This window comes from Ogataea angusta (genome assembly GCF_019207475.1).
Source record: "Ogataea angusta isolate 61-244 chromosome Unknown 61-244_NODE_7_length_650817_cov_90.064852, whole genome shotgun sequence".
Lineage (NCBI taxonomy): Eukaryota > Fungi > Ascomycota > Pichiomycetes > Pichiales > Pichiaceae > Ogataea > Ogataea angusta.
In genome coordinates, this window is record NW_025065221.1 from 259,731 (window position 1) to 281,897 (window position 22,167).

Here is a 22,167-nt window from a genome sequence, read left to right on the forward strand (position 1 = left end):
AAAGGAGTGGTACGGCAGACCCCCCGTGCGAGAGACGTCCTGGTACGGCAGGAAATGTAGGTCGCCGTCCGAGATCAGACAGTAGGTGGAGTTCTTGGGTGAGTCCATAGTTGAACAAGAGAATTTAGGATCTAGTTTTTATCTGTTCGCGTAGGGCCTGGGCCACGGCCTGTTACCCGGCCGGTGGTAGCTGGAATGAATAAATATACTCTACGTTACACAGCGGAGCGGATCTCAGAGTTGGCGTCGTCCGGGTGGGACGTGAGCGGGTAGGTCTCGTCGCCGAGTCTGGCGTAGCTGTGCTCGGAATCTGCCAGCGCGTGGGGCAGGTGGCTTTTGGGACTGGTCACGGCCGGGAAGACTCTTCTATAGGACCACCAGGCCAGCAGAAACCCGAGCACAGAGCCGAGCAGCACGTCGACAAAGTGGTGGCGGTAGTCCTGTGTGCGCGACATAGCCACGTAGAAGGCATACAACGTGGGCAGCATCGCCACGACGGACCGCCATGCCCCCACCTCGGATCTGGTAGCCTGCAGCTGGCCCAGGAGCCAGAGCGAGGTGTAGCCCAGGGCAGAAAAGCTCATGCTGGAGTGGCCCGACGGCGTGGTGCGGAAGCCATCCAGGAGCTTTTTCCTGTGTTTGGTGGTGCAGATCTCCTTTGCGTAGTAGAGCGTATCCTTGACTGCTTTCGGGTCTGGCTGGCATCTGTCGAGGAAGTCGGGCCGACACCGGCCAATCCAGTTCTTGAACACGTCTGTGACAAAGACGCACGTTCCAAGAGCAACAAAGTGTCCTAGTATGCTCACATAGAGAACATAGAACTTGTGCTGTTTAGGGGTGAGCAGCAGAACGCAAAAAATGATAACGAGCGGAGGAACAACAGTGACTATCCACAGCAGCATCTCGGCGCTCACACGCTCGACTGGCGCGAACGGATGACTGATCGTTAGGTCGTTCACGGTGAACTGTCTCTGGTACGGCTCAATCCGCTCAAAAATCAGCCCGTCCAGCAGAATCACCAGCACCACATACACGGCGTCCGAGAACCTCCAGTGGACCATCGTCGAGTGAAACGGCAGCCACCCGAGACCCAGCGTCTCGCGATCAAGACTCCAGGTATAAAGAGACATGTGGAGGAAAATAAATTAATTTTAAATCGACTTATCCAGTGGTCTGCCATCGTAAATCACGGTTCGTTAGCGCTACATAAAGTCACTTCTTCTCCTGCTCAAAGCTGTCAAACAGCTCCTTGTTGTGCAGCAGCAGGTCCAGCGTAAACAGATGGCCGCCGTTAAGCCGCAGCGTGATGGCCAGATCGTTGATAAAGCGGTCAAATCGCACAACAGCCAGCTGGTCCATATCTTGGAACACCTCTGTGTCCGGCAGCGTGCGCGTATTCCGGGACCCGAAATCCGGCTTGTACTTGCTCAGCTCGCGGAACAGCTCGCTCACGCTGCCAAACTCGCCGAACGACTTACCCAGCTTGTCTCTGTAGTATCTGAGCTCGTCGTAGTGTTTCTCAATAAACTGCGAGTCGTCCGGCAGCTGTTTGTATTCTGCGTGCTCAAAGAAGTTCTGTGCCTGGAGGCCGTCAAAGTAGCGGGCCGCGTCGATGGCCGAGTTGCTTGTGGCGAGGTTTTTGTTCGGGAGCGTGTTGGAGTTCATGTTCTGGACGATCGAGTTGGCGATTGCGCGCGTGCTCTTGGCCGACGAGTCGACCTTGGCGCATCTGCGGACGGCCGCACTGAAGTGCCGGATAATCATCATCTGGGTATAAATTTCTGTGTCAAGTTGCTGGCGCAGATTGCGGCCGTGTTATCTGCTCAGGAGGGCACACCTCACACCTTGTCGAGCCTGATGGCCTCGAGATCGACCGGGGCGGCGTGGACGAGTTTGGAGTTTTTGCGGCTGGGCGGGAAGAATGGCGGCGTGGGCGAGTGGGTGATCGACACGACACGGCGTTTCGACGAGCTGGTCTTCGGCCCTTCGTCGGGGCGTCGTTTTTTCACGCGTGGGGTCTGGACGGGTGGCTGCGGCGGCTGGGGTGCCATGTCGGACACCGTGGAGGCGGCCGAGTTCGAGCGGGAGCGCAGCACGGGGCGCTGGTTCCACAGTTCGTTTGCCCTGTTGATGATTTCGAATTTTTTCAGGTTGTCCTGGTTGAGTGAGGAGGGTCTTGCGAGCAGAGCTGTGGCTATTCGGGACGACAAAGCGCGCGACTCGTCCTTGAGCGCAGACGTGACCATCGACTCGTGCCTAATTTCTGTGTCGAGCGGCGAGAACTCGTGTTCCAGGTCGATCACCACCCGTTTGAACGATTTCGCTTTGGGCACCATTTTCTTCTTTGAGACGATCTTTTTGAAAAACAGGTTGGGCGATGGCGCTCCGGCCAGGTCGAACTGATCGTCTGGGTGCAGTTTGGGGCTGTGCGGGTCCTGTGCCGGCGTGGCACTGGGCGAAGGGGGCACGGAATGCGATTCGAGACTGAGCAGTTCCGACACGCTGGGCCGCTTGATGTTGGTGTTGAGCGAGTTGCGACGGCTCGACACCTCGGACGACGACGAGTAGACCCGTTTGGGGATGGCAGACGGCCCGTACTCGCCGTTGTCTGCGTCCTCGGTAGACGTTTCCCAGTCCGAGCCCGAGCCGGTGTCTGTTCCCAGCACAGACTCCGACATGGTCCTTGACACACGAAGCGGCCTGTGTCGCTGTCGTCCGCTCCAGTGCGGGGCGAGCGAGTCGGACAAAGACATTGCAACAACAGATCTAGGGAACAAAAATAATTATTTTTTTCTCCCGATCGACGCGACTGGCCTTGCACAATATTCTCTTATATTGCCCCTCTCCAAAGTTGCTTTTAAGTGAAATGTTTAGAGTGTCTTTTGGTTTCCAATCAATGTCCAGATCATTTAGCACCACCGCCGTGGCCAATTCCATCAGGGCCAAGGTAATGCTCTATTCGCAGTACGGCCAGCCTGACCAAGTTCTCAAGTGCGTGTCTCACAAACTACCTTCCTCTCCAAAGGGCAAGGAGGTGCTCTTGCAGACCATTGCGTGTCCAATAAACCCTTCGGACATCAACCAGATCCAGGGAGTCTATCCGTCGAGGCCGGAGCTCAAGCCACAATACGAGCAGTCTGAGCCGGTCGCTGTGGGAGGAAACGAGGGCCTGTTCAAGGTCCTGGCCGTGGGGGACCAGGTCTCGGGCCTCAAGGAGGGCGATTGGGTCATTCCAAGCAACGTGAACTTCGGCACCTGGAGATCACACGTTCTGTCCGAGGAATCTGCCCTCATGAAGATGGAAAAGACCATTTCGGCAAACCAGGCTGCCACCATTGCCGTTAACCCGTCCAGCGCATACCAGATGCTGACGCTGTTCGAGGAGCTCAAACCGGGCGACTGGTTCATCCAGAACGGAGGAAACTCGCAGGTCGGCCGCTCGGCGATCCAGATCGGAAAGAAGCTCGGCCTCAACTCCATCTCCATCGTCAGAAACAGAGACAACCTCAAGGAGCTGGTCGACGACCTCACCGCCTTGGGAGCCACCAAGGTCATCACCGAGGAGGAGAACGCATCCAAAGAGTTTGGCAAGACCATTACTCAATGGACCAACGGCAAGCCAATCAAACTGGCCCTCAACTGTGTTGGAGGTGACAACTGCACCAACATGGCAAGAAAACTCGGCCAGGACGGCACTCTCGTCACTTACGGAGGCATGTCGATGAAGCCGGTCACGGTGCCAACCACGCTGTTCATCTTCAAGAACATCACCGCCAAGGGATTCTGGATCTCTGCCAACATCCAGCGCATCCCCGGTTCCAGAGAGAACAGCATCAAGGCTGTGCAGAAAATGATGGAGGAGGGCGACCTTGTGGACGTGAAAATGCACGAGAACCCGGTCTCGGCCGACGCGTCCGAGGAAGAAGTGTACCAAGCCTTCCAGAAGGCCCTGGCCAAGTCCAACCAGGGCAAACAGCTGGTTGTGTTCACATAGCGCCGGCTCTGCTTACATAAGCAATTACTTGCAATGCACAATTTTCTGGAATTTTTTTTCTTTTAATTGTAATCCTGCGATTGGTATAAACAGACACAGCATGTCTCTCGCAAAACAGGCTCTTAACGCGTACCGCGGCGCGCTGCGTGCCACGTCGGTCGCCTTCAACAGCGACGTGGCCATGCTCCAGGCTGCTCGCGCGCAGATAAAGGCGAAGATGGTTCTTGAAGTCGACCCAGACATGCCAGACAAGAGCGTTGAGGACCGGATCAAGCATCTGAACGACGTGTCTATGTTCCTGCGGCGCAACATAGTGCAGGGCAGAAAGGAGGAGGATGAGGAGAACAAGTATTTCCTGAATATTCACGAGGACACCGAGCTGGGAGATAACGACGATATCAAGAAGAAGAAAGGCAGCAGGAACCCGTTTGGCGGCGGGATGGCCAGCGGCGGGTGCTGTGGAGGCGGCGAGATCAAGATGAACGAGAGACGGGGATGACGGTATGTATATAAACGGACTAGGAAACGATTCGCGACGTTAGAGGCACAGTGTAATCTACAAGTAGCTTCTTAATATTCCGAGCCGAGGAATTGATTGCCTCGTAGGGATGTAACTTACGGCTGTGCAAAGGCAAATTAGTGTGGCCAAATTGGAACAATAAAAATTTTCAGGATTACTAAGAAGAGAGGCGGAAACTAGTTTGTGGTTGTTTCGATAGGTACGGATAAAACGTCGTTAACACGCTTTCTTTCCACTGATGCCTTCCATACTGCTTCTTATCCATCCCACGGTTGTCACGGAGCCTGAACGGGTCGAGCAGACCAAAAGGCACCTGATAGCATCAAACCCCGAGGCCGACCTGGTCCAGCATGTGGTAGACCGCGTGGCTCTGGGCCAGCAGACGCTGGACGCCAACACTTACAAGCTAATTCATTATCTTGCGCCCGAGGAGGCCAAACAGAACAAATTCACGTCAGGCTTGATTGCTCAGTTGTACGACTCGCTTGTACCAGGGGGCCAGTTCACGGGTCTGATCCCTGCGGATTGTGCTCTGGAGGCCATCATGGCGGGCTTTGTGATTGCCGACGACGAAAAGAGCTGGCAGAAGCCGCAATCGACGAAGCCTGTGCCGGTTGCCGTGCCCCTCAAGTCGCGGAACCAGAATAAATCGCCAACGAGAAGATTGCCGCTTTTCAAGAAACTTGCGTCGCCTCCGACGCTCACAGACTCGTCCGAGCTTGACGAGGACGACAGCGACGGCGTGGAGCAGAGCAGACTGAAGGAGACGAAGCTGGTGTTCTTCGAGGACTCGGAGTCTGAGACCGAGGTCGGCGACTCATACATCGACGAGAACGAGCTGCTAAAAAGCGCAGACCTCGGCCTGAACGAGAACCTGGTGACGCCCGTGCAGTGCACCACGACGGGCAAAAAGAGACGGAAGGCCTGCAAAGACTGCACGTGTGGCCTCAGAGAGAAAGAGGAGGAGGAGGAGCGCAACCAGCGGTCTGTGCAGGACAGCATTCTGAGCAAGATGGCGCGCTCGGCGACAGACGAGGCGATCCAGATCGAGCAGCGGCTGCAGGCCAAGCGGGACGAGGCCAGACGCAAGCTGGGCGAGAAAATTAAGTTTTCGGACACAGACATGACAGAGGTCGATTTCACGATCGAGGGAAAGACCGGCGGATGCAACTCGTGTGCTCTGGGCGACGCGTTCAGGTGCGACGGGTGTCCGTTCCTGGGGCTTCCGGCGTTCAAGCCCGGCCAAGTGGTCACGCTCGACTCGTTTGGCGAGGACATTTAATTATTTATTACGATACATGTGACTGGTGTATAAAATGGTATTCAGGAGATTATTTGCGTGGCGTAGAACATACGGTTCAGGAGTTGGTTCGCATGGTGTCGAGGAAATCAACGATTTCCGTGTAGCTGAGCTTTTTCGTGTTTGCGATCTCGTGCGAGCGCCGTTTTGGCGTGCTGTCGCGGCTGAGCTGCGGCACGGGCCACTTGTTTTTGTAGCACAGATGGCCGAGCTTGGAGAAGTTCAGAATGGCGTGGTTGGGCGCGACAGACGCCTGGTGGTCGAGCAGCTTGTTGTAGAACACTCTGGCCGCGTCTGTCTCGCCGATTCTGTCCAGGTTGCACACGAAGCTGTAAAACACGCGGGCATCGAAGCAGATAATATTTCTCAGCCGGTTGGCCAGTTCGACAGCCCGCGAGACGTCGAGCGAGGCCAGCCGCGACAGAACAGCGTTGACAGCGGTGGAATGGATTTTTGCCGCTTTGGAATAGCCGTCTTTTTCGAGAAACGACTCCAGCAGCCGCGCAGCAAATATCGGCCGATGGTGCACTCTGTCCATGTAGGACAGAAACATGTCGAGCACAAGGGACGACGACGGCGGGTTCGTTTGTATGAAGTCCAGATAGTGCGCAAAAAGCACCTTGGTCTGGAGTTTTGAGGGCCGTGTCGAGAATAGCAGCGAGCGATACACTATGGCCAGCACGTCCAGAGGCGGCATTCTGTCGCCGCACACAAGTTCGTCGCGGATATTCGGCTTCAGCAGCAGCTCCGGTCGCTTGAAAACAGGGCCGCACCGATTTTCGTAGATCATGCTCAGCAGTCCAACCTGCTCCAGAACTCGGTAGCTGCTGGGGTACATTGTGAGCACGTAGCTCACGAGAACCTGCGGCGAGGCGGCGGGAGTCGCGCTCAAGCACTTGAGAAACGCAAGGTTGATGCTGTCGATCCGGCTTGGCGAGAGTTCGGTGTCGGTAGCCTCAAAATAGCGGTTCATGATCTTGAGGCCCTTCTCGAGGTCCCGTTCGACGACAAAATAGTGCCTCAAAATAAGGTCGATGCTCGAATGGACGGTCGACGCGTTCAGCACGGGATGGCGCCCGTGCCGCAACATCAGGTCGTTCCACAGCCGGTAATACTGCGGCCACCGTCCACTTTCTGGTGTAAGGGTGGACTTGTAGAGATTGAGAAACAGCAGAGCTTCGTGCGTGTATGTCTTTTCGTTGAGCCGCTTGATGGTGGTCACGCGCATGTCGTCCGAGTACTGGCTCAAGAACGGATTCTGTGGGTATTTGCGCGTTTTTAGCAGGAACGTCGCTCGCTCGGCAACGGTTCCTGAACATAGACGGGTAAGCAGCCTTTTGGCCTGGGAGCCGGCCGAAAACTTGTGTCCGGACACAAGAAGACGCTCGAAAAATTCGCGGTACAGCGTGGGGGACAAATGCTCCAGTACTCGGTCCAAAGTGGCGGCGCCAATGGTTTCTCGCGGATGCTCTTTGAAGTAGCGGACGAGGTGCTCGGAAGCGACGTTCTGGTCGAGTGCGCGGTTGATTTTGTACTCGAGACAGAGACTCGGAGCCGCGTGCGGGCTCTGCGCAAAAAGCCCCGGGTCGCGGAAACAGTGTATTTGTCTCAGACCAGCCAGGACCCGCTGGCGGTGGATGCCCGTCATGGTGAAAAATATGAAAAAAAGGTCAAAAAGGTCGATCGGCGGGCGTCGCGTCGACAAAGACAAAAGTGCGGTCGAGCGACGCAAGCCCGGAGGATCGACCCCGACTCGGATTCGTTGCACAATAAACGTCCCCGGAAACCGAAGACAAAATGCTGCAGCCAATCACAGCCCGGCATTTGTTAATGACACAGCTCTGGGGCACTTTTTTCCCAGCCCGGGCGCTTACGTCAGCAGCCCTTGCTGGAGCCAGCAGTGTGGGTATAAAAAAGAAAATAGCTAAAAACGTAAAGTACCTGGGATAAGACGGAAAATTGTCTTGTTCATACACCTTGCAACTTTTCCAAACTCACCATGCTTAGATTCGTTGCCAGAAACGGTCTTCGTTCCCGCGCGCGGCCGCTAATTCCGGCCAGAACGCTGGCTACTGGGTTTGACAGCTTTTTACAAACCAACAACGCCAACTACATCGACGAGATGTACGAGGCATGGAGCAAAGATCCCAAGAGCGTGCATGTCTCGTGGGACGCGTACTTCCGCAACATGAACGGCAACAAGCCGGCTTCCACTGCCTTTGTTGCTCCTCCTACTCTGATCCCACAGCCTGAGGGAGGTATACCTCATCTTGTGCCCTCTGCCACGGGAAACATCAGCGAGGGTATTTTGGTTCACCTCAAAGCGCAGCTGCTTGTGAGGGCGTACCAGGTGCGTGGCCACCAGAGAGCCCACATCGATCCGTTGGGAATTACCTTTGGTGACGACAAAAACACCCCGCCTCCAAGAGAGCTGACTCTTGACTACTACGGCTTCACCGAGGCCGACCTGGACAAGGACATTACGCTGGGTCCGGGTATTCTGCCGTACTTCATCAAGGACGGCGTCACGTCCATGAAGCTCAGGGACGTGATCAAGACGTGCGAGAAGATATACTGCTCGTCGTACGGTGTGGAGTATGTCCACATCCCATCGAAGCAGAAGTGCGACTGGCTTCGTGAGAGAATAGAGATTCCTACGCCGTTCAAGTTCACTCCGGATCAGAAAAGACAGATCCTTGATAGACTGATGTGGTCGTGTGAGTTTGAGAACTTCTTGTCCACCAAGTTCCCTAACGACAAGAGATTCGGTCTTGAGGGAGCAGAGTCGGTTGTGCCGGGTCTGAAGGCCCTGATCGACACTGCCGTGGACCTTGGAGTCGAGGATGTCGTCATTGGTATGCCTCACAGAGGTAGACTGAACATGCTGGCCAACGTTGTGCGTAAGCCAGCCGAGGCTATTTTCTCCGAGTTCACGGGTTCGAAGGAGTTTGACGAGGGTTCCGGCGACGTGAAGTACCATCTGGGTATGAACTACGTCAGACCAACCACCTCTGGAAAAACTGTGAATCTGTCCATTGTGGCCAACCCGTCACACTTGGAGGCCGAGGACCCGGTCGTTTTGGGAAGAACCAGAGCGATTCAGCACTACAAGAACGATGTCGGCGAGTTCAAGAAGGCCCTAGCCGTGCTGTTGCACGGTGACGCTGCATTCGCCGGCCAGGGTGTCGTCTACGAAACCATGGGCTTCACTGCTCTGCCTGCCTACGCTACCGGAGGAACTGTTCACGTGATCGTGAATAACCAGATCGGCTTCACCACAGATCCTAGATTTGCCAGATCCACACCTTACCCGTCCGACATTGCCAAGTCTATCAACGCCCCAATTTTCCACGTGAACGCTGACGACGTCGAGTCTGTGGTCTACATGTTCAATCTGGCTGCCGAGTGGAGAGCCGCTTTCAATTCGGACGTCATTTTGGACGTTGTCGGATACAGAAAGCACGGCCACAACGAGACCGACCAGCCTTCCTTCACGCAGCCCCTGATGTACGAGAGAATTGCGCACAAGAAGCAGGTCTTGGACATGTATATCGACAAGCTGCTGAAAGAAGGTACGTTCACGGAAGAGGACATCAACGAGCACAAACAATGGGTGTGGAACACTTTGGAGGAGTCGTTTGGCAAGTCGAAAGACTATAAGCCAGACTCGAGAGAGTGGTTGACCACGCCTTGGGAAGGGTTCAAGTCGCCTAAAGAACTGGCTACAGAGGTTCTGCCTCATTTGCCTACCGCCATCTCCGAGGAGAAGGTGAAGCACATCGGAAAGGTTGTCTCGACCGTTCCTGAAAAGTTCAACTTGCATAGAAACCTCAAGAGAATTTTGGGAAACAGACTCAAGTCCATTGAGAGCGGCCAGGGAATCGACTGGTCCACGGGTGAAGCTCTGGCCTTTGGTTCTCTGGCCATGGAAGGATACCACGTTCGTGTGTCGGGCCAGGATGTGGAAAGAGGTACTTTCTCGCAGAGACACGCTGTTTTGCACGACCAAAAGAGCGAAGAGACGTACATTCCATTGAAGCATCTTGACGAAAACCAAGGAGATTTTGTGATCAGCAACTCTTCTCTTTCCGAGTACGGTGTGATGGGATTCGAGTACGGATACTCGCTGACCTCGCCAGACGCTCTTGTTGTTTGGGAGGCCCAATTTGGTGACTTTGCCAACACGGCACAGGTCATTATTGACCAGTTCATCGCTGCTGGTGAGTCTAAGTGGAAACAGAGATCCGGTGTCGTTCTGTCCTTGCCTCACGGTTACGATGGACAGGGACCGGAGCACTCTTCCGGAAGACTCGAGAGATACTTGCAACTTTGTAACGAAGACCCTCGTTACTTCCCTACCCCAGAGAAGCTCGAGAGACAGCATCAAGACTGCAACATGCAGGTTGCGTACCCATCGACGCCGGCATCGTTGTTCCACATTCTGAGAAGACAGATGCACCGTCAGTTCAGAAAACCTCTGATTCTGTTTTTCTCCAAGAGTCTGTTGAGACACCCGCTGGCCAGATCGAGCATTGACGAGTTCACTGGCGACTCTCACTTCCAGTGGATCATCGAGGACGTTGAGCTGGGAAAGAGCATCAACGAGAAGGCCGGTATCAAGAGAGTTGTTTTGTGCAGCGGCCAGGTTTACACTGCTCTGCACAAGAGAAGACAGAACCTGGGAGACAAGGAGACCGCCTTCATCAAGGTGGAGCAGCTGCACCCATTCCCATTTGCCCAGCTCAGAGACGCCCTGCTGTCGTACCCTGCTCTTGAGGACCTTGTGTGGTGTCAAGAGGAGCCATTCAACATGGGAGCCTACTCTTATGTTACTCCAAGAATCGAGACCGTGTTAAGAGAGGCCGGTCTGGAGAAGTTGGGTCTGAGATACGCAGGAAGAGACCCATCGGCCTCTGTTGCTGCTGGATCTAAGGCCATGCACACTGCCGAGGAGGAGGCCCTGCTTGACCAGGTGTTCAACAATTAAGTAAATTATTCTAAAATCCCGTCGATTTCTATAACACAATCAGTAACACTAAAATTATGACTAGCACAGCGACAAGCACGGCAATGCAGCAATTGCCGCCCCGCTCGTTCGTCTCGAGAAATCTATTGATTCTTTTGATGCCGTGGTTCACCATCTTGAAGTTGAGTCTGTCAATATCCTGCTCCACGTCTTGCAGCAGCTCCTGGTGGTAGTCGAGCTCGTTTCCGATCGTGAGAGCCTGCTGATGCAAATTCTGGATCGACTTCGTGAGGTCGTGCGAGATGATGTCGTCCTGCTCTTGCAAAAGCTGCTGGGTATACTGTTGATCGATGGGAGGCGGGTCTTCGAACGGGTTGTCTGAGTAATGGCCGGGCAGGTCGACGGATTTGAGCACGTCGCTGAACTGCGACTTGAGGTCTTGCAGTTTGGCCTCGCGCGAGCGCAGTTCCGCGGCGTCTATGTGGGCGAAAGTGTCGTTTCCGTTGCCTGTTTTGGCCCGGTTCTTGGACTGCTGTATCACCTCCAGGGCGTTTGTGAGGTCGCCGATGGTTTCTATGAGCTCTGTTTTGATGTTGTTGAAGTCCAGCGAGTTGGGCGACGTGGACCTGAGCCGCTCCAATTGGACAAGGCCGTCGTGGTAGACGTCATAAAAGGGATCCATGATTAATAAATAAAAATAAATTAAATAATTTTCTAAAATACTATCACCCTTGCTATCTAATGGCTCCCGACACATACCGTTTGGCAGGCGAGAAAAAGGGCGGACACTGTGCCGTGCTGCGGCTGAGCGACCAGCAGGCGGCAGAGCTGGCAAGTGCGCGCGACGGGCTCAAAGTCCTCGTACGCAAGGGCCAGATCACAGAAATCAAGGCGGGGGCTAGACGGCTCGAGCTCTCGAGCCTGCCGGAGTACGCCACGGAGGTGTACGGCGTGCGAAGAGACAACTCGGCCGTGCATCTCGGACGGATCAAAAAACGGATGATAGTGCGCAATTGGCGCGGCGAACAGAGCAGACCTGTCAGTGCGCACAAAAGACGGCCAGACGTGGCTAACGATATTCGCCGGTTCCAGCAGACCTACAGAGAGTATTTCCGGCTGTACAAGGAGCTGGAACAGGAGATGAACAGCGAGAAACTGGAGCGTGTGGCTGTTCTGAACAACGAGTTGCTGAGCCTGAAAGAACGGCTAAGCAGGGTGTGAAAAGAGCTTGAATCAATTGTATCAGCTATTTACTGTCTAGAGCAACTTCTTCTCAACGAACTGGTCGTAGAGAGCCTTGCCGAGTCTGCCTGGAGAAGGCACAACCACGGCCTCGGCAGCAGTCAGAGCCTCGATCTTGGACTTGGCCGTACCCTTGCCGCCCGAGATCAGAGCACCGGCATGGCCCATTCTTCTTCCTGGAGGAGCAGTGACGCCGGCAATGAAGGAGACAACGGGCTTAGGAACGTCTCTGGTGAGGTTGTACTGCTTGAGGTACTCGGCGGCCTCTTCCTCGGCCTCTCCGCCGATTTCGCCGATCAAGATAATACCCTCTGTTTCTGGGTCGTTGATGAACAGCGTCAGGGCGTCGATGAAGTTGGTACCTGGACATGGGTCACCTCCCATTCCGATGACCAGCGACTGGCCCAGACCGACCTTGGTGGTCTGGTTGACGGCCTCGTACGTGAGGGTTCCGGATCTCGAGACAATGCCGATCCTGCCCTTCTTGTGGATGTTCTGGGGCATGATTCCGATCTTGCACTGCTCTGGCGCAATAATTCCCGGACAGTTAGGCCCGACCAGTCTGGTCTTGGACTGGGTTCTGAGCAGCTGCGACACTCTCAGCATGTCTGCCTGCGGGATTCCCTCGGTGATGGCGACCACCAGCGGGATCTCGGCAGCAACAGCCTCCTCAATGGCACTGGCCGCGATAGGAGGAGGAACAAAGATACCGCTGGCGGTGGCTCCTGTCTCCTTGATGGCGTCGGCAACACTGGCAAAAACTGGCTTACCAAGGTGGGTCTGGCCGGCTTTCTTTGGGTTGGTTCCACCGACAACCTGGGTACCGTACGCCAAGGCTTGCTCAGCATGGAAGGTGGCCTGTTTCCCCGTGAAACCCTGGTAGATCACCTTGGTGTCCTTGTTGATCTTGAGGTTCTTGATCGTGTCCGAGTAGTTTCTGGCTGCTCTGGAGGTTGAGAAGGCTCTTCTTAACATTTTCGATGAAATAAACAGTGAGGTGGTTTTTGGTGGAAAGCGTTTTGTTTTGCGAGCACCGCCAGCCCGACGGGTGAAAGCACGGCGAGGTGTGAGGCGGAGACCGAAAAACCATGAAAAAAACAAAAAAAAAAAAAATACAATGTGCAGATCGCGTTTCTAGTAGTTAAACAGCGTCGTGTAGCTCAGCGTGCGGCCGCCAAAAATGTCCCAGTACTTCTCGCCGATCCACATCTCCTCCACGATCTTCAGCCGCGCAAACACAGACGCGCCCTTCCACACGAGCATCGACGGGTCCAGGTTCTCGTCGTTCGCAATGATCTCGATCGTCGTCACACCCCCGGACGCAACCGTATTGTTTATCTCCTGAACCTGCTGCTCGCTCAGCTCTTTTTCCTTGTCTTTCCATTGCTGCACCTGCTTCGTGATTTCTGCCAGTTTGTTGGACGCAAGCAGCGGCGCACGGTTCAAATGTAGCCTGTCCACCAGAATCGTGTCCAGACCCTCGATCTTGGACCCGCCGCCAACAATGAGGATGTTCTGGTAGAGCTTGTCGAGCCGCTGCTGGTCGCCGCTGGCCGCGTACGTGATCGACTCGATGATGGCCTTGTCCAATGGCGTCATGTTTACCCGGAAGTCATTCGTCTGCGTCACTTTTTCATCCGTTTCACCGTCGGCTGCTTCCGCTTCCTCTCCCGCGCTGCTGACCAGCTGGTCCATCAGGTCTTTGGTGTCCATTTCGGAGATGAGTTTCCGCTCTGTCTCGTTCTTCTGCGCCGTGCTTTTCGCGACTTTGCTGCCCATAAGGCCCGGAGTCAGCTTTTTATTTGGCGACCATTTGCCGAGGATCGTGCTCTCCTCGCGCGCGTCGCCGGCCTCTAGGAACAGCTCCGGGTAAAACAGCCCCATCGGCGTCACCATCACGTCGTCGAACAACTTGAACTCGTACTTCTCACTCAGCTGGCCCGGCCGTCTGTTCACAAACTTGAAAATCTGCACAGCCACGTTGGCGTCGTTGAAGGTGACTATATTCTCCTTGAGCTGGGTCGCGAGCGTCCAGTCGCGGAGCTCGTTCAGGTTGATGTTTCTGTACGGAAACTGCTGGCCAATCAGGCTTTTGATCAGGGCGCGTGTGATGTCGTTCGAGCCGTACGACAGCTCCACCACAGAGTCCGGGAAAATGTAGCCTTCCTCGATGCAGCACACCTTGGTCGACGTGGCGCCGATGTCCACGACGCACGCAGAGCTCACGCCAGACCCAAACGTCGCTGCCAGACCTTCCTGGAACACAGCCACCTGGCCAAACCCAAGGTTGAATAGAAAACCAACCATTTTCTCGCAGTACACCTTGTCGTACAGGTTGGGGATGACAAGCACGCAGTTGTACGTGTTGAGCGTCTTTCTGTTGAATATGTTGAACCGTTTGAGCGCGTCGGTCAGAATCAGCTTGACGTCGCCGAGAAGATCCTGCTCGGACTTGTACGCGATGTCCTTGTCGTTGAACCTGCCGTTGAGGAACGGGCTTCTGACGTGCCAGTTCTCGAGATCTTTGATTTTCAGCACGTCCGCGCCGGTCACGTAATTCTCCCGCACCTTCTCGAAATAGTCCAGCTTGTGCACGTCGTCGAGCTCCGGGATTGTCTCTGGCTGCGCCCGTTTGTTGTAGTTGTAGCACTGCTCGTTGGAGTTGGGCAAAATGCGTCTTTTGTAGAACTTCATCCGCTCCTTGAAGTTGGAAGTGACAGTGCGCTTCGCATTAGCAAACTGCTCGTCCACAACGCTCATGTCGCCGTTTTCGTCCTCGCGCCGCAGCGGGTCGACGCCTGCCCTGGGAGCAGGCCGTCTGTGGGCCACCATGTTGGGGATCACCAGCGGGTCGACGTCACTGGACAGACCGATACGGATATTGGCGGACCCCGGGTGCAGCACTACGATTTTCGAGCCCATCTTGCCGTTGTCGTCGTCGTCGTCGTCGTCCTCGTTGTCGTCGAAGTCGAAGCCGTGGGTGTTGATCTTGTTGATCATGTTTTGCGACTCCTGCTTCCGCTCGAGCTCGGCCTGTTTTTTCGCGAGCCGCGCCTCCAGCAGCCGCTGCCGCATCTCGCGGATCATCATGATCTGGTCGTCCTTCTTGAGATAGTCGGTGTAGTAGTTTTTCTGGTTGATGGCCTGGATGGGCGGGATGGAGCTGAACTTCAGCGCGTTCTCCTGGTCCACGCGCTTGATGCCCAGCTCGTCGAGCCGGTTCTGCAGTTTCTCCATCGCCCTCAGACGGCCCTCTCGTCTTTTCTGCAGAACGTGCGCCGGCACTTTGGACGAGCCGCCATTGACGGTGGTCCCGGCCGGGTCCGGCGTTGCGCGTTTGGACGGTGTCTCAGAAACCGGCGTCGGGGTGGACTCGGGCTCTAGCTGGTCGAACGGTCTCTTGTCCATGAAAATAAATTAAATTTAAAAAAAAATGCATACTAGCGAATTATTTCCTCTATATACACCCCTCGCCGTTCGTGATTATCCCCATCACCAGCTTCTCGATGCTCTGCCACCTTTTCCCCAGCGACCACGTCAGACACAGGATCAGAAACGCAAACGAGGTCACCATGAACATCGAAAACAGAATCGTGTAGACGTAGAACACCGCGAGCGTGAGCACAATGATCACGTTGTTGCTCAGCCCAGGAAACTCCGCCATCAGGATCTCGCCAAACTTCATCAGCAGCGAGCTGTTCTCCCGCGCAGGCTCCGCGCCCTGCACGTACTCAATGTAGTCGAACGTGTCCTGTACCACGTCGATCGAGAAGGAGGACACACTGAGCAGGTTCTTGACGATGCGGATGAAGATGATGGGGAACAGCGTGATTGTGACGGAGTCCACCACTTTCATCCACAGCGGCCGGTCGTCCAGCCGGCGCGGCGTGCCGTTGGCCGCGCGCCGCTCGTGCTCCAGGATGATGTCGCGCGCAAGCTCGATGTTTCTGGGGCGCACACGGATCCCGGCGCGGGTGCCGTTGCCGTTGCGCATGAGCTCGTTGGCCAGATCGACCATCTCGTCGACGTCGACCTGCGGGATCTCCTCGCCGGGCGACTCGTCCGCGTAGTCCGCCGGAAGCTCGCCGAAATTGCTCCGCAGCCGTCTGGAACTGCGAAGAAGAGGCATATTTGGTGATAAAGAAAAAAAAACTTGTTACCCGGAAACTTAGTGTGGAGAAGCGAGCGTCCAAAATATATTTCTCCCCATGAGTGTTGGAGGTCCTGTTCCTGTCTGGAAGAAATACACCACCGGGTCCAAGGGCATCTGGGAGCTGATCCGGTCGATGCTGGTGCTGGTGCCTAACCGGTCGTCCGGAAACCCGTATGTCCCGTACTACCGTGTCCCGTCGCCGTCGTCAAGCAAACAGGTCTACAAGGACCCGCGCACCGTTCCGGCCGCAGACATCGTCCAGAACGACTACTTCAAAAGAGACAAGCGCAGGGCGTATCCGCGGGCGTCTGTGTTCACGCAGCCGCAAATCGGCGCGCTGTTGCAGATCGGCAACGCCAAACGGAGCCGGCTGCCAAAGGGCGAGGAGGGCGCGAAACAGCTGGCGCTCGCGTCCAGCGGCCAGGTGGACCTGCCGCAGGTGCTGCGTGCGGCCGACAGCGCGATTCTGCACGGCGAGCTGCTGGGGCCGCGCGGGGAGCCGGTGGTGGCGCCGAACCTGAACAAGAAGCTGAGCATGGAGCTTCTCGAGGAGCCCGAGCACGGCATGTACACGGACGAGTACCCTGTGCGGATGTTCAAGCTGTAGACGGCGTATTTATTTATCGTATTTATTGGTCTTATCTTATCACCGGAACCAGTCCGGTGATTTATTTGGAAATGGAAAAAATAAATCAATTATTATATATAGTCCCGGGCCATTGCTGCTCTCCGGCATGGATAAGAGGTACATCTCGTACAACAACGTGCACCAGCTGTGCCAGCGGGCGGCCGAGACGCTGAAGCCGCTGGACGTGGACCTGATGATAGCGATCGGCGGCGGCGGGTTCATCCCAGCGCGGATTCTGCGCACGTTTCTCAAGCAGCAGAACCGGCCGAATCTGCGGATTTTCGCCATTGTGCTGTCGCTGTACGAGGACCTGAACACGGTGTCGACGCAGGAGGAGCAGGCGGGCGCCGAGGTCAAGCGGATCCAGTGGATCAACTACAAGGAGAGCGGCGTCGACCTGTGCAACAAGAAGATCCTGATTGTCGACGAGGTGGACGACACACGCACCACACTGCACTACGCGCTGCAGGAGCTGCAGAAGGACGCCGCGCAGCAGGCTCGCGAGAAAGGTCTGGCGGACCCCAATACGCAGTTCTTTGTGTTTGTGCTGCACAACAAGGACAAGCCAAAGAGAGCGCAGCTGCCGGCCGAGCTGATGCGCAGCAACTACGTGGTCGGGGAGCAGTTCCCGGACTGCTGGATCGCGTATCCGTGGGAGAGCACCGACATCGTGCACCACCAGCAGATGGCTGTGCAGCAGGGCTACGATATATAGCCGAATAGATTACAATTTGTGGAACTTGCAGGAGAAGGTGCAGCGCGCGGCGCTTCTGATGGGCACGCGTGCGTGCCAGAGCTGCTCGTCGGTTTTCCCCGGCGTGATCTCCTGTCTAGCGATGAGCCAGCCGCGCAGGACGACGAGCATGACGCCTGCGGCGAAGTAGCACACGCCGACAAAAATGGCCGCGTTCTGGTACTGTTCTGGCCGCTGCGGGCCGTCTTTTTTCAGCGCAATGCCCAGGATCGGGCTCAGAAACCCAAACACGCCGGTAGCCACCCACGACAGCGACAGGGCAATGCCCATCTTGCGCAGCCCGATGATGTGCGCGGCCATCGACGGCTGCGTGATCCAGATGGTGCCCATGAGGGAGCCCTCGAACAGCGCGAAAATCAGCGCTGTCGGGAAGTTGCGGCACGGGATCCACATGGCGAGCGCAAACAGAGCCACGATCCAGCTCGCGCAGATGGTCATGTTGACCGGGCCGAGGAAGTCGCACAGCTGGCCCATCGTGGGCCTGCCGTAGATGATGCCGACGGACGTCATGGTGGCCACGAGAGACGCCTTGCTGGCGTTGTAGCCGAGCGACCGCGTGAAGTCGGCGAGATTGTACATGAGCGTGACGTAGCCAAACAGCGTGAACATGATCCACGCCAGGAGACACCAGACGCCGAAGTTCGCCCACACCACCCTGTCGTACACTTTGTAGATGGGCCGGACGTGCTTGTTGCGGGACTGGATCAGCACAACGGCGATGACGTTGAGAAAAGCGCAGATAATGGCCTGTGTGCGCATCGACCACTGGTAGCCGTACCGTGTGAGCAGGGGCTCCATGCCGATGTTGTACAAAATGCCACCGAGCCCGGAGCCCGCCGCAGAAAAGCCCAGCGCGAGATTACGCTTGCCACCCTTGCCACTCGAGAACCACTGCGGGATCACGACAATGCTGGGAATCGCAATCAGCGCAAGCGCAACGCCCTGCCACACGCCCTGGGTGAGCACCAGCTGCCAGTACTTGGTGCAGAAGGACGCCAGCAGCATCGACGCGAGCTGGAACGCGATCCCGATCGAGATGGTGGGCTTGAGCCCGAGCGTGCCCACGAGGTAGTTGATGAGCGGGCCAAACGAGAGGCCGGCGCCGAACGTGAGCCCGCCCACGATGCCGTACTCGTACTTGGTTGTGCCGGGAAACACGTCGGAGTTGAGGTACTCCTGGTAGTATAGCGAGTAGGCCGAGTTGGCTCCCCAGGTGTTGAACGAGAATAGCACGCAGCCGACCACGGACGCGAGCCCGCGGCCGGTGAACGTGTTGGGTATGTCGCTGGCGGGCTGCGGGGCGTGAACGGGCGTCTCAGAGACGTCCAGAGGACTCTTGAGGTCCGTCTGATTGTCTGTGTCGGGCATCGGGAGTGTGAAAAATAAAAAAAATACAATGAAAAATGCTTGGCCGGCTATAACAAATGCCGAGACGCAGGAGAATTAATTAGTATTTTTTTATTGCTATGTCGTTTGACAACAATCTCGAAGGCTACAACATCGTCAAGACGTTCTGGCAAACGTACTGGAACCCGAGCATCGGCAACTTCTCGACCCGCGTGCCGTGCAAGGAGTCGCGCGAGGGCCGGTTCTCGTGCTGGACCATGGGCGTCGTGCTGCACGCCGTGGCGGAGTGCTGCGCCGCGTACAAGGACCTCACGCTGCCGATCGTCGCGCCCACGGTGTCTGCGCTGACGTGCTACCGCAACCCCAAGTACGGCGCGTACTCGGTGATGTACCACGGCGCACAGAACTCGGGCGACGACGACATCAACTACGACGACTGCGCCCACCTGCTGCGCGGCATGGTTGCTCTGTACGAGGCCACGGGCAGCCAGGAGTATCTGGACCTGTCGCGCGAGCTAGTGCGGTTCCTGATGACCGGCGTGGTCGAGCACCAGAAGTTCCATGTCCCGGGGCTCAAGTGGCACATCTCGCGCAAGTACATGGCCACCATCTCGAACTGCGTGGCTGCCACGGGCGCCATGCGCATGGTCAAGTACTCGTCGCCCGACGAGCAGAAGCGGCTGTACAACTTTGCCCGGCTGTGCGTCAACTTCATCGAGCAGATCCTCTGGGACAAGTCCGACAACGTCGTGATGGACGGCGTGGCGTACGACTCGGACGTGATCGACAAAACAAAGTGGTCCTACAACACGGGCAACACGCTCTCGGCGATCTGCATGCTGTACCAGTACGACAGAGACCCGCAATGGGCCGACAAGGCCCGGAAACTCGCCGAGGCAGCCACCGACCGCGGCCGCACGCTGTTCGACAGAGATTACGACGACTGGAACAAACGGTTCTGGCACGGGCCTTCCTACTTCATCCAGCTGCTCGTCGAGGGCCTCGTCGACTACCTGCTGACCTTCGGCAAGGACGCCCCGGAAAGCACGCGCCGCTGCTGCGAGAACGAGATCCTGCGTCATCTGTCCTACTTCAGAAAATACATGTACGACCCGAGCGACGGCCTGTATTTCTGCTCGTTCGACATCTACCGGCTCGACGACCGCACGTACGAGCGGTACCGCACGGAGTTCGGCGGCCACAAGACGTTCCAGCCCAGCGAGGACGACCGTGTGCAGTCTGGAGGCGACCCGAAAAAACGGCCCGTGTGCAAGAGCCTCATGGCCTCTGCGGCTGCCGCGCGCATCTTCTTCCAGGCCGCGCGCATCTTCCCGAAAATGGACCCTGTTCCTGTGTAGCAATGGCAGTTTTATCGATGGCCTCTTGGCAGCGCAGTAGCTCCACCGGTTCCCGTACCTGGTGTGCGGGTTTTTTTTGGTTATTTTTTTGCGGGGTCGGCGGCTTGCCCCGTGCATGAAAAAATCCGGCCTACAGATTTATTCTTTCAGCTTTTGTTTCGCCATGTTCCCCAAAGACCCTCTTCTCCCGCAAGAGCCCCGGCGCCGCGTCAAGACGGGCTGTCTCACGTGCCGCCGCAAACACAAAAAATGCGACGAGGCCAAGCCCGTGTGCGGGTTCTGCACGCGTCGCCGGTTCGAGTGCGTGTGGCCGTCGCGCGCAAGCACTTTCCATCTGATGGTCCCTGGCGACGAGCGGCCCACAAAAGTGCCCGCCACGCCGGACCTGCAGCCGATCGAGACCAAGCCGGTCGCAAAGCCGGCCGCCAGCAGCAGCTTCTGCGACCTCAAGTCGCTGCTGAACGAGGTCAAGCCGGTTGCGGTGCCCATCACGCCGTCATCGGACGAGAGCGTGCGGGACAGACCTTGGGCGTTTGAGCGCAACGAGGTGGCGAGCGTGAGCCCCGACTACGCCAACCTGCGCGAGACGTTGCGCGACTACATGTTTCTCAACGCCATGACCACCAGCCCGTCCACGCCGGCGAATTTGTCGGGCAACATCTTCGAAAACGACCTGTCTCTCGACGACCAGCTGCTCAACCTCACAAAGGGAATCAACGCGTTCCACGACGGACTGGAGTTCGGCCACGGCACAGGCGACCACGATATCCTGTCGCCCGAAGAAAACCTGCTGCTGCTGACGCGCTACGTCAACGATATCGGCCCCTGGCTCGACATGTTCGACCACAGGAGCTGTTTCACCGCGCTGCTGTCGAAAACGGCCAAGGAGGACCCGCTCATGTGCGCGATCTTGACGATCTCCAGCCGCCAGCGCGACAAGCTCCAGCACGACAGGCCCGTCTCGGAGACCACGTACCGGCTGTACGAGCGGTCGCTCACGTACTTGATTCCCAAGGTGAAAAAAGTGCCCGACACCAGCGTGATGGCGTCGTGCGTGATCCTGTGCTGTTTCGAGATGATGTCGTCGGACCCGAGCGAGACGTGGACCAAGCACCTGAAGGGCTGCGCGGCGCTGTTCAGAGTGGCCGATTTGCACGGGTTTTCGGGCGGCTTGCGGCAGGCGGTGTTCTGGTGCTTTATCCGCATGGACGTGATGCACGCGATCTCGCACAAGACGGCGACGCTGATCCCGTGCGAGAACTGGCTGCCGCGCAACTGCACGGTGCAGCACGCGCGCGCGCTGTTTATGGACGCCAAGTTCGACGTCAACGAGTCGCGCGACATGTACGCCAACTACATGGTTTTCCTGCTTGCCCGCGTTTGTCGGCTCGTTTATTCGGGCAACCTCAAGCAGGACGAGTTCGAGTCCGAGTGGGTCGAGCTGTACACGGAGCTTGACCGCTGGTGGCAGGACCGCCCCGCCGAGATGCACCCTGTCGTGAGCGTGTTCAAAGACGGCACGCCGTTCCCGAGCATCCTGTTCTGCGTGGCCCCGGCCATCTCGGGCACGCAGATGTTCCACACAGCCATGATCCTGCTCATGAAGTACAAGACGCGCGTCGTGCGCCCGCTGCCCACGCTCGCCGTCGACCCCGTCATGCGCAAGAGCCTCATCTGGCACGCCAAGTGCGTCGTCGGCATCAGTCTGTCCAACTCGGACCACGGCTGTCTCAACAACGCGCTGCAACCGCTCTGGGTCGCGGGCAAGCTCATGAGCAGCAAGGAGGAGCAGCACATCATCGTTCAGCTGCTGCGCGACATCGAAAACACCACCGGCTGGTCCACCAGCTGGCGCATCCGCGACCTACAGGAACACTGGAGTTATTAGCACCACTTAGTTGCAGC

The 22,167-nt window shown here is 56.7% G+C and overlaps 17 protein-coding genes across 17 annotated transcripts; 10 read left to right on the forward strand and 7 right to left on the reverse strand.

Annotated features, from left to right (window-relative positions):
• Positions 1–215: 215 nt before the first annotated feature.
• KL928_003577 (uncharacterized protein) lies at positions 216–1,130 on the reverse strand (the record flags this gene model as incomplete). Its single annotated transcript, XM_043204179.1, has 1 exon — positions 216–1,130. One exon carries the CDS (start codon positions 1,128–1,130, stop codon positions 216–218), a length of 915 nt encoding a protein of 304 aa, XP_043059019.1.
• Positions 1,131–1,212: 82 nt separating this feature from the next.
• Positions 1,213–1,767, reverse strand: KL928_003578 (uncharacterized protein; the record flags this gene model as incomplete). Its single annotated transcript, XM_043204180.1, has 1 exon — positions 1,213–1,767. One exon carries the CDS (start codon positions 1,765–1,767, stop codon positions 1,213–1,215), a length of 555 nt encoding a protein of 184 aa, XP_043059020.1.
• Positions 1,768–1,838: 71 nt separating this feature from the next.
• Positions 1,839–2,678, reverse strand: KL928_003579 (uncharacterized protein; the record flags this gene model as incomplete). The annotated part of the gene is made up of 1 exon (XM_043204181.1): positions 1,839–2,678. One exon carries the CDS (start codon positions 2,676–2,678, stop codon positions 1,839–1,841), a length of 840 nt encoding a protein of 279 aa, XP_043059021.1.
• Positions 2,679–2,896: 218 nt separating this feature from the next.
• KL928_003580 (uncharacterized protein) lies at positions 2,897–3,994 on the forward strand (the record flags this gene model as incomplete). Its single annotated transcript, XM_043204183.1, has 1 exon — positions 2,897–3,994. The coding sequence occupies one exon, from the start codon at positions 2,897–2,899 to the stop codon at positions 3,992–3,994; it is 1,098 nt and encodes a 365-aa protein (XP_043059022.1).
• Positions 3,995–4,094: 100 nt separating this feature from the next.
• On the forward strand, positions 4,095–4,493 carry KL928_003581 (uncharacterized protein; the record flags this gene model as incomplete). Its single annotated transcript, XM_043204184.1, has 1 exon — positions 4,095–4,493. One exon carries the CDS (start codon positions 4,095–4,097, stop codon positions 4,491–4,493), a length of 399 nt encoding a protein of 132 aa, XP_043059023.1.
• Positions 4,494–4,752: 259 nt separating this feature from the next.
• Positions 4,753–5,796, forward strand: KL928_003582 (uncharacterized protein; the record flags this gene model as incomplete). Its single annotated transcript, XM_043204185.1, has 1 exon — positions 4,753–5,796. The coding sequence occupies one exon, from the start codon at positions 4,753–4,755 to the stop codon at positions 5,794–5,796; it is 1,044 nt and encodes a 347-aa protein (XP_043059024.1).
• Positions 5,797–5,872: 76 nt separating this feature from the next.
• KL928_003583 (uncharacterized protein) lies at positions 5,873–7,462 on the reverse strand (the record flags this gene model as incomplete). Its single annotated transcript, XM_043204186.1, has 1 exon — positions 5,873–7,462. The coding sequence occupies one exon, from the start codon at positions 7,460–7,462 to the stop codon at positions 5,873–5,875; it is 1,590 nt and encodes a 529-aa protein (XP_043059025.1).
• Positions 7,463–7,813: 351 nt separating this feature from the next.
• Positions 7,814–10,801, forward strand: KL928_003584 (uncharacterized protein; the record flags this gene model as incomplete). Its single annotated transcript, XM_043204187.1, has 1 exon — positions 7,814–10,801. One exon carries the CDS (start codon positions 7,814–7,816, stop codon positions 10,799–10,801), a length of 2,988 nt encoding a protein of 995 aa, XP_043059026.1.
• Positions 10,802–10,829: 28 nt separating this feature from the next.
• KL928_003585 (uncharacterized protein) lies at positions 10,830–11,462 on the reverse strand (the record flags this gene model as incomplete). Its single annotated transcript, XM_043204188.1, has 1 exon — positions 10,830–11,462. One exon carries the CDS (start codon positions 11,460–11,462, stop codon positions 10,830–10,832), a length of 633 nt encoding a protein of 210 aa, XP_043059027.1.
• A 59-nt stretch (positions 11,463–11,521) lies between these two features.
• KL928_003586 (uncharacterized protein) lies at positions 11,522–12,001 on the forward strand (the record flags this gene model as incomplete). The annotated part of the gene is made up of 2 exons (XM_043204189.1): positions 11,522–11,570; positions 11,637–12,001. The coding sequence occupies 2 exons, from the start codon at positions 11,522–11,524 to the stop codon at positions 11,999–12,001; spliced, it is 414 nt and encodes a 137-aa protein (XP_043059028.1).
• A 36-nt stretch (positions 12,002–12,037) lies between these two features.
• KL928_003587 (uncharacterized protein) lies at positions 12,038–12,997 on the reverse strand (the record flags this gene model as incomplete). Its single annotated transcript, XM_043204190.1, has 1 exon — positions 12,038–12,997. The coding sequence occupies one exon, from the start codon at positions 12,995–12,997 to the stop codon at positions 12,038–12,040; it is 960 nt and encodes a 319-aa protein (XP_043059029.1).
• A 159-nt stretch (positions 12,998–13,156) lies between these two features.
• On the reverse strand, positions 13,157–15,430 carry KL928_003588 (uncharacterized protein; the record flags this gene model as incomplete). Its single annotated transcript, XM_043204191.1, has 1 exon — positions 13,157–15,430. The coding sequence occupies one exon, from the start codon at positions 15,428–15,430 to the stop codon at positions 13,157–13,159; it is 2,274 nt and encodes a 757-aa protein (XP_043059030.1).
• Positions 15,431–15,455: 25 nt separating this feature from the next.
• On the forward strand, positions 15,456–16,160 carry KL928_003589 (uncharacterized protein; the record flags this gene model as incomplete). Its single annotated transcript, XM_043204192.1, has 1 exon — positions 15,456–16,160. The coding sequence occupies one exon, from the start codon at positions 15,456–15,458 to the stop codon at positions 16,158–16,160; it is 705 nt and encodes a 234-aa protein (XP_043059031.1).
• Positions 16,161–16,230: 70 nt separating this feature from the next.
• KL928_003590 (uncharacterized protein) lies at positions 16,231–17,526 on the forward strand (the record flags this gene model as incomplete). The annotated part of the gene is made up of 2 exons (XM_043204194.1): positions 16,231–16,778; positions 17,031–17,526. 2 exons carry the CDS (start codon positions 16,231–16,233, stop codon positions 17,524–17,526), a joined length of 1,044 nt encoding a protein of 347 aa, XP_043059032.1.
• A 50-nt stretch (positions 17,527–17,576) lies between these two features.
• KL928_003591 (uncharacterized protein) lies at positions 17,577–18,745 on the forward strand (the record flags this gene model as incomplete). The annotated part of the gene is made up of 2 exons (XM_043204195.1): positions 17,577–17,586; positions 17,649–18,745. 2 exons carry the CDS (start codon positions 17,577–17,579, stop codon positions 18,743–18,745), a joined length of 1,107 nt encoding a protein of 368 aa, XP_043059033.1.
• Positions 18,746–19,023: 278 nt separating this feature from the next.
• KL928_003592 (uncharacterized protein) lies at positions 19,024–20,262 on the forward strand (the record flags this gene model as incomplete). The annotated part of the gene is made up of 1 exon (XM_043204196.1): positions 19,024–20,262. The coding sequence occupies one exon, from the start codon at positions 19,024–19,026 to the stop codon at positions 20,260–20,262; it is 1,239 nt and encodes a 412-aa protein (XP_043059034.1).
• Positions 20,263–20,599: 337 nt separating this feature from the next.
• On the forward strand, positions 20,600–22,150 carry KL928_003593 (uncharacterized protein; the record flags this gene model as incomplete). The annotated part of the gene is made up of 1 exon (XM_043204197.1): positions 20,600–22,150. One exon carries the CDS (start codon positions 20,600–20,602, stop codon positions 22,148–22,150), a length of 1,551 nt encoding a protein of 516 aa, XP_043059035.1.
• Between the last annotated feature and the right edge of the window lie 17 nt (positions 22,151–22,167).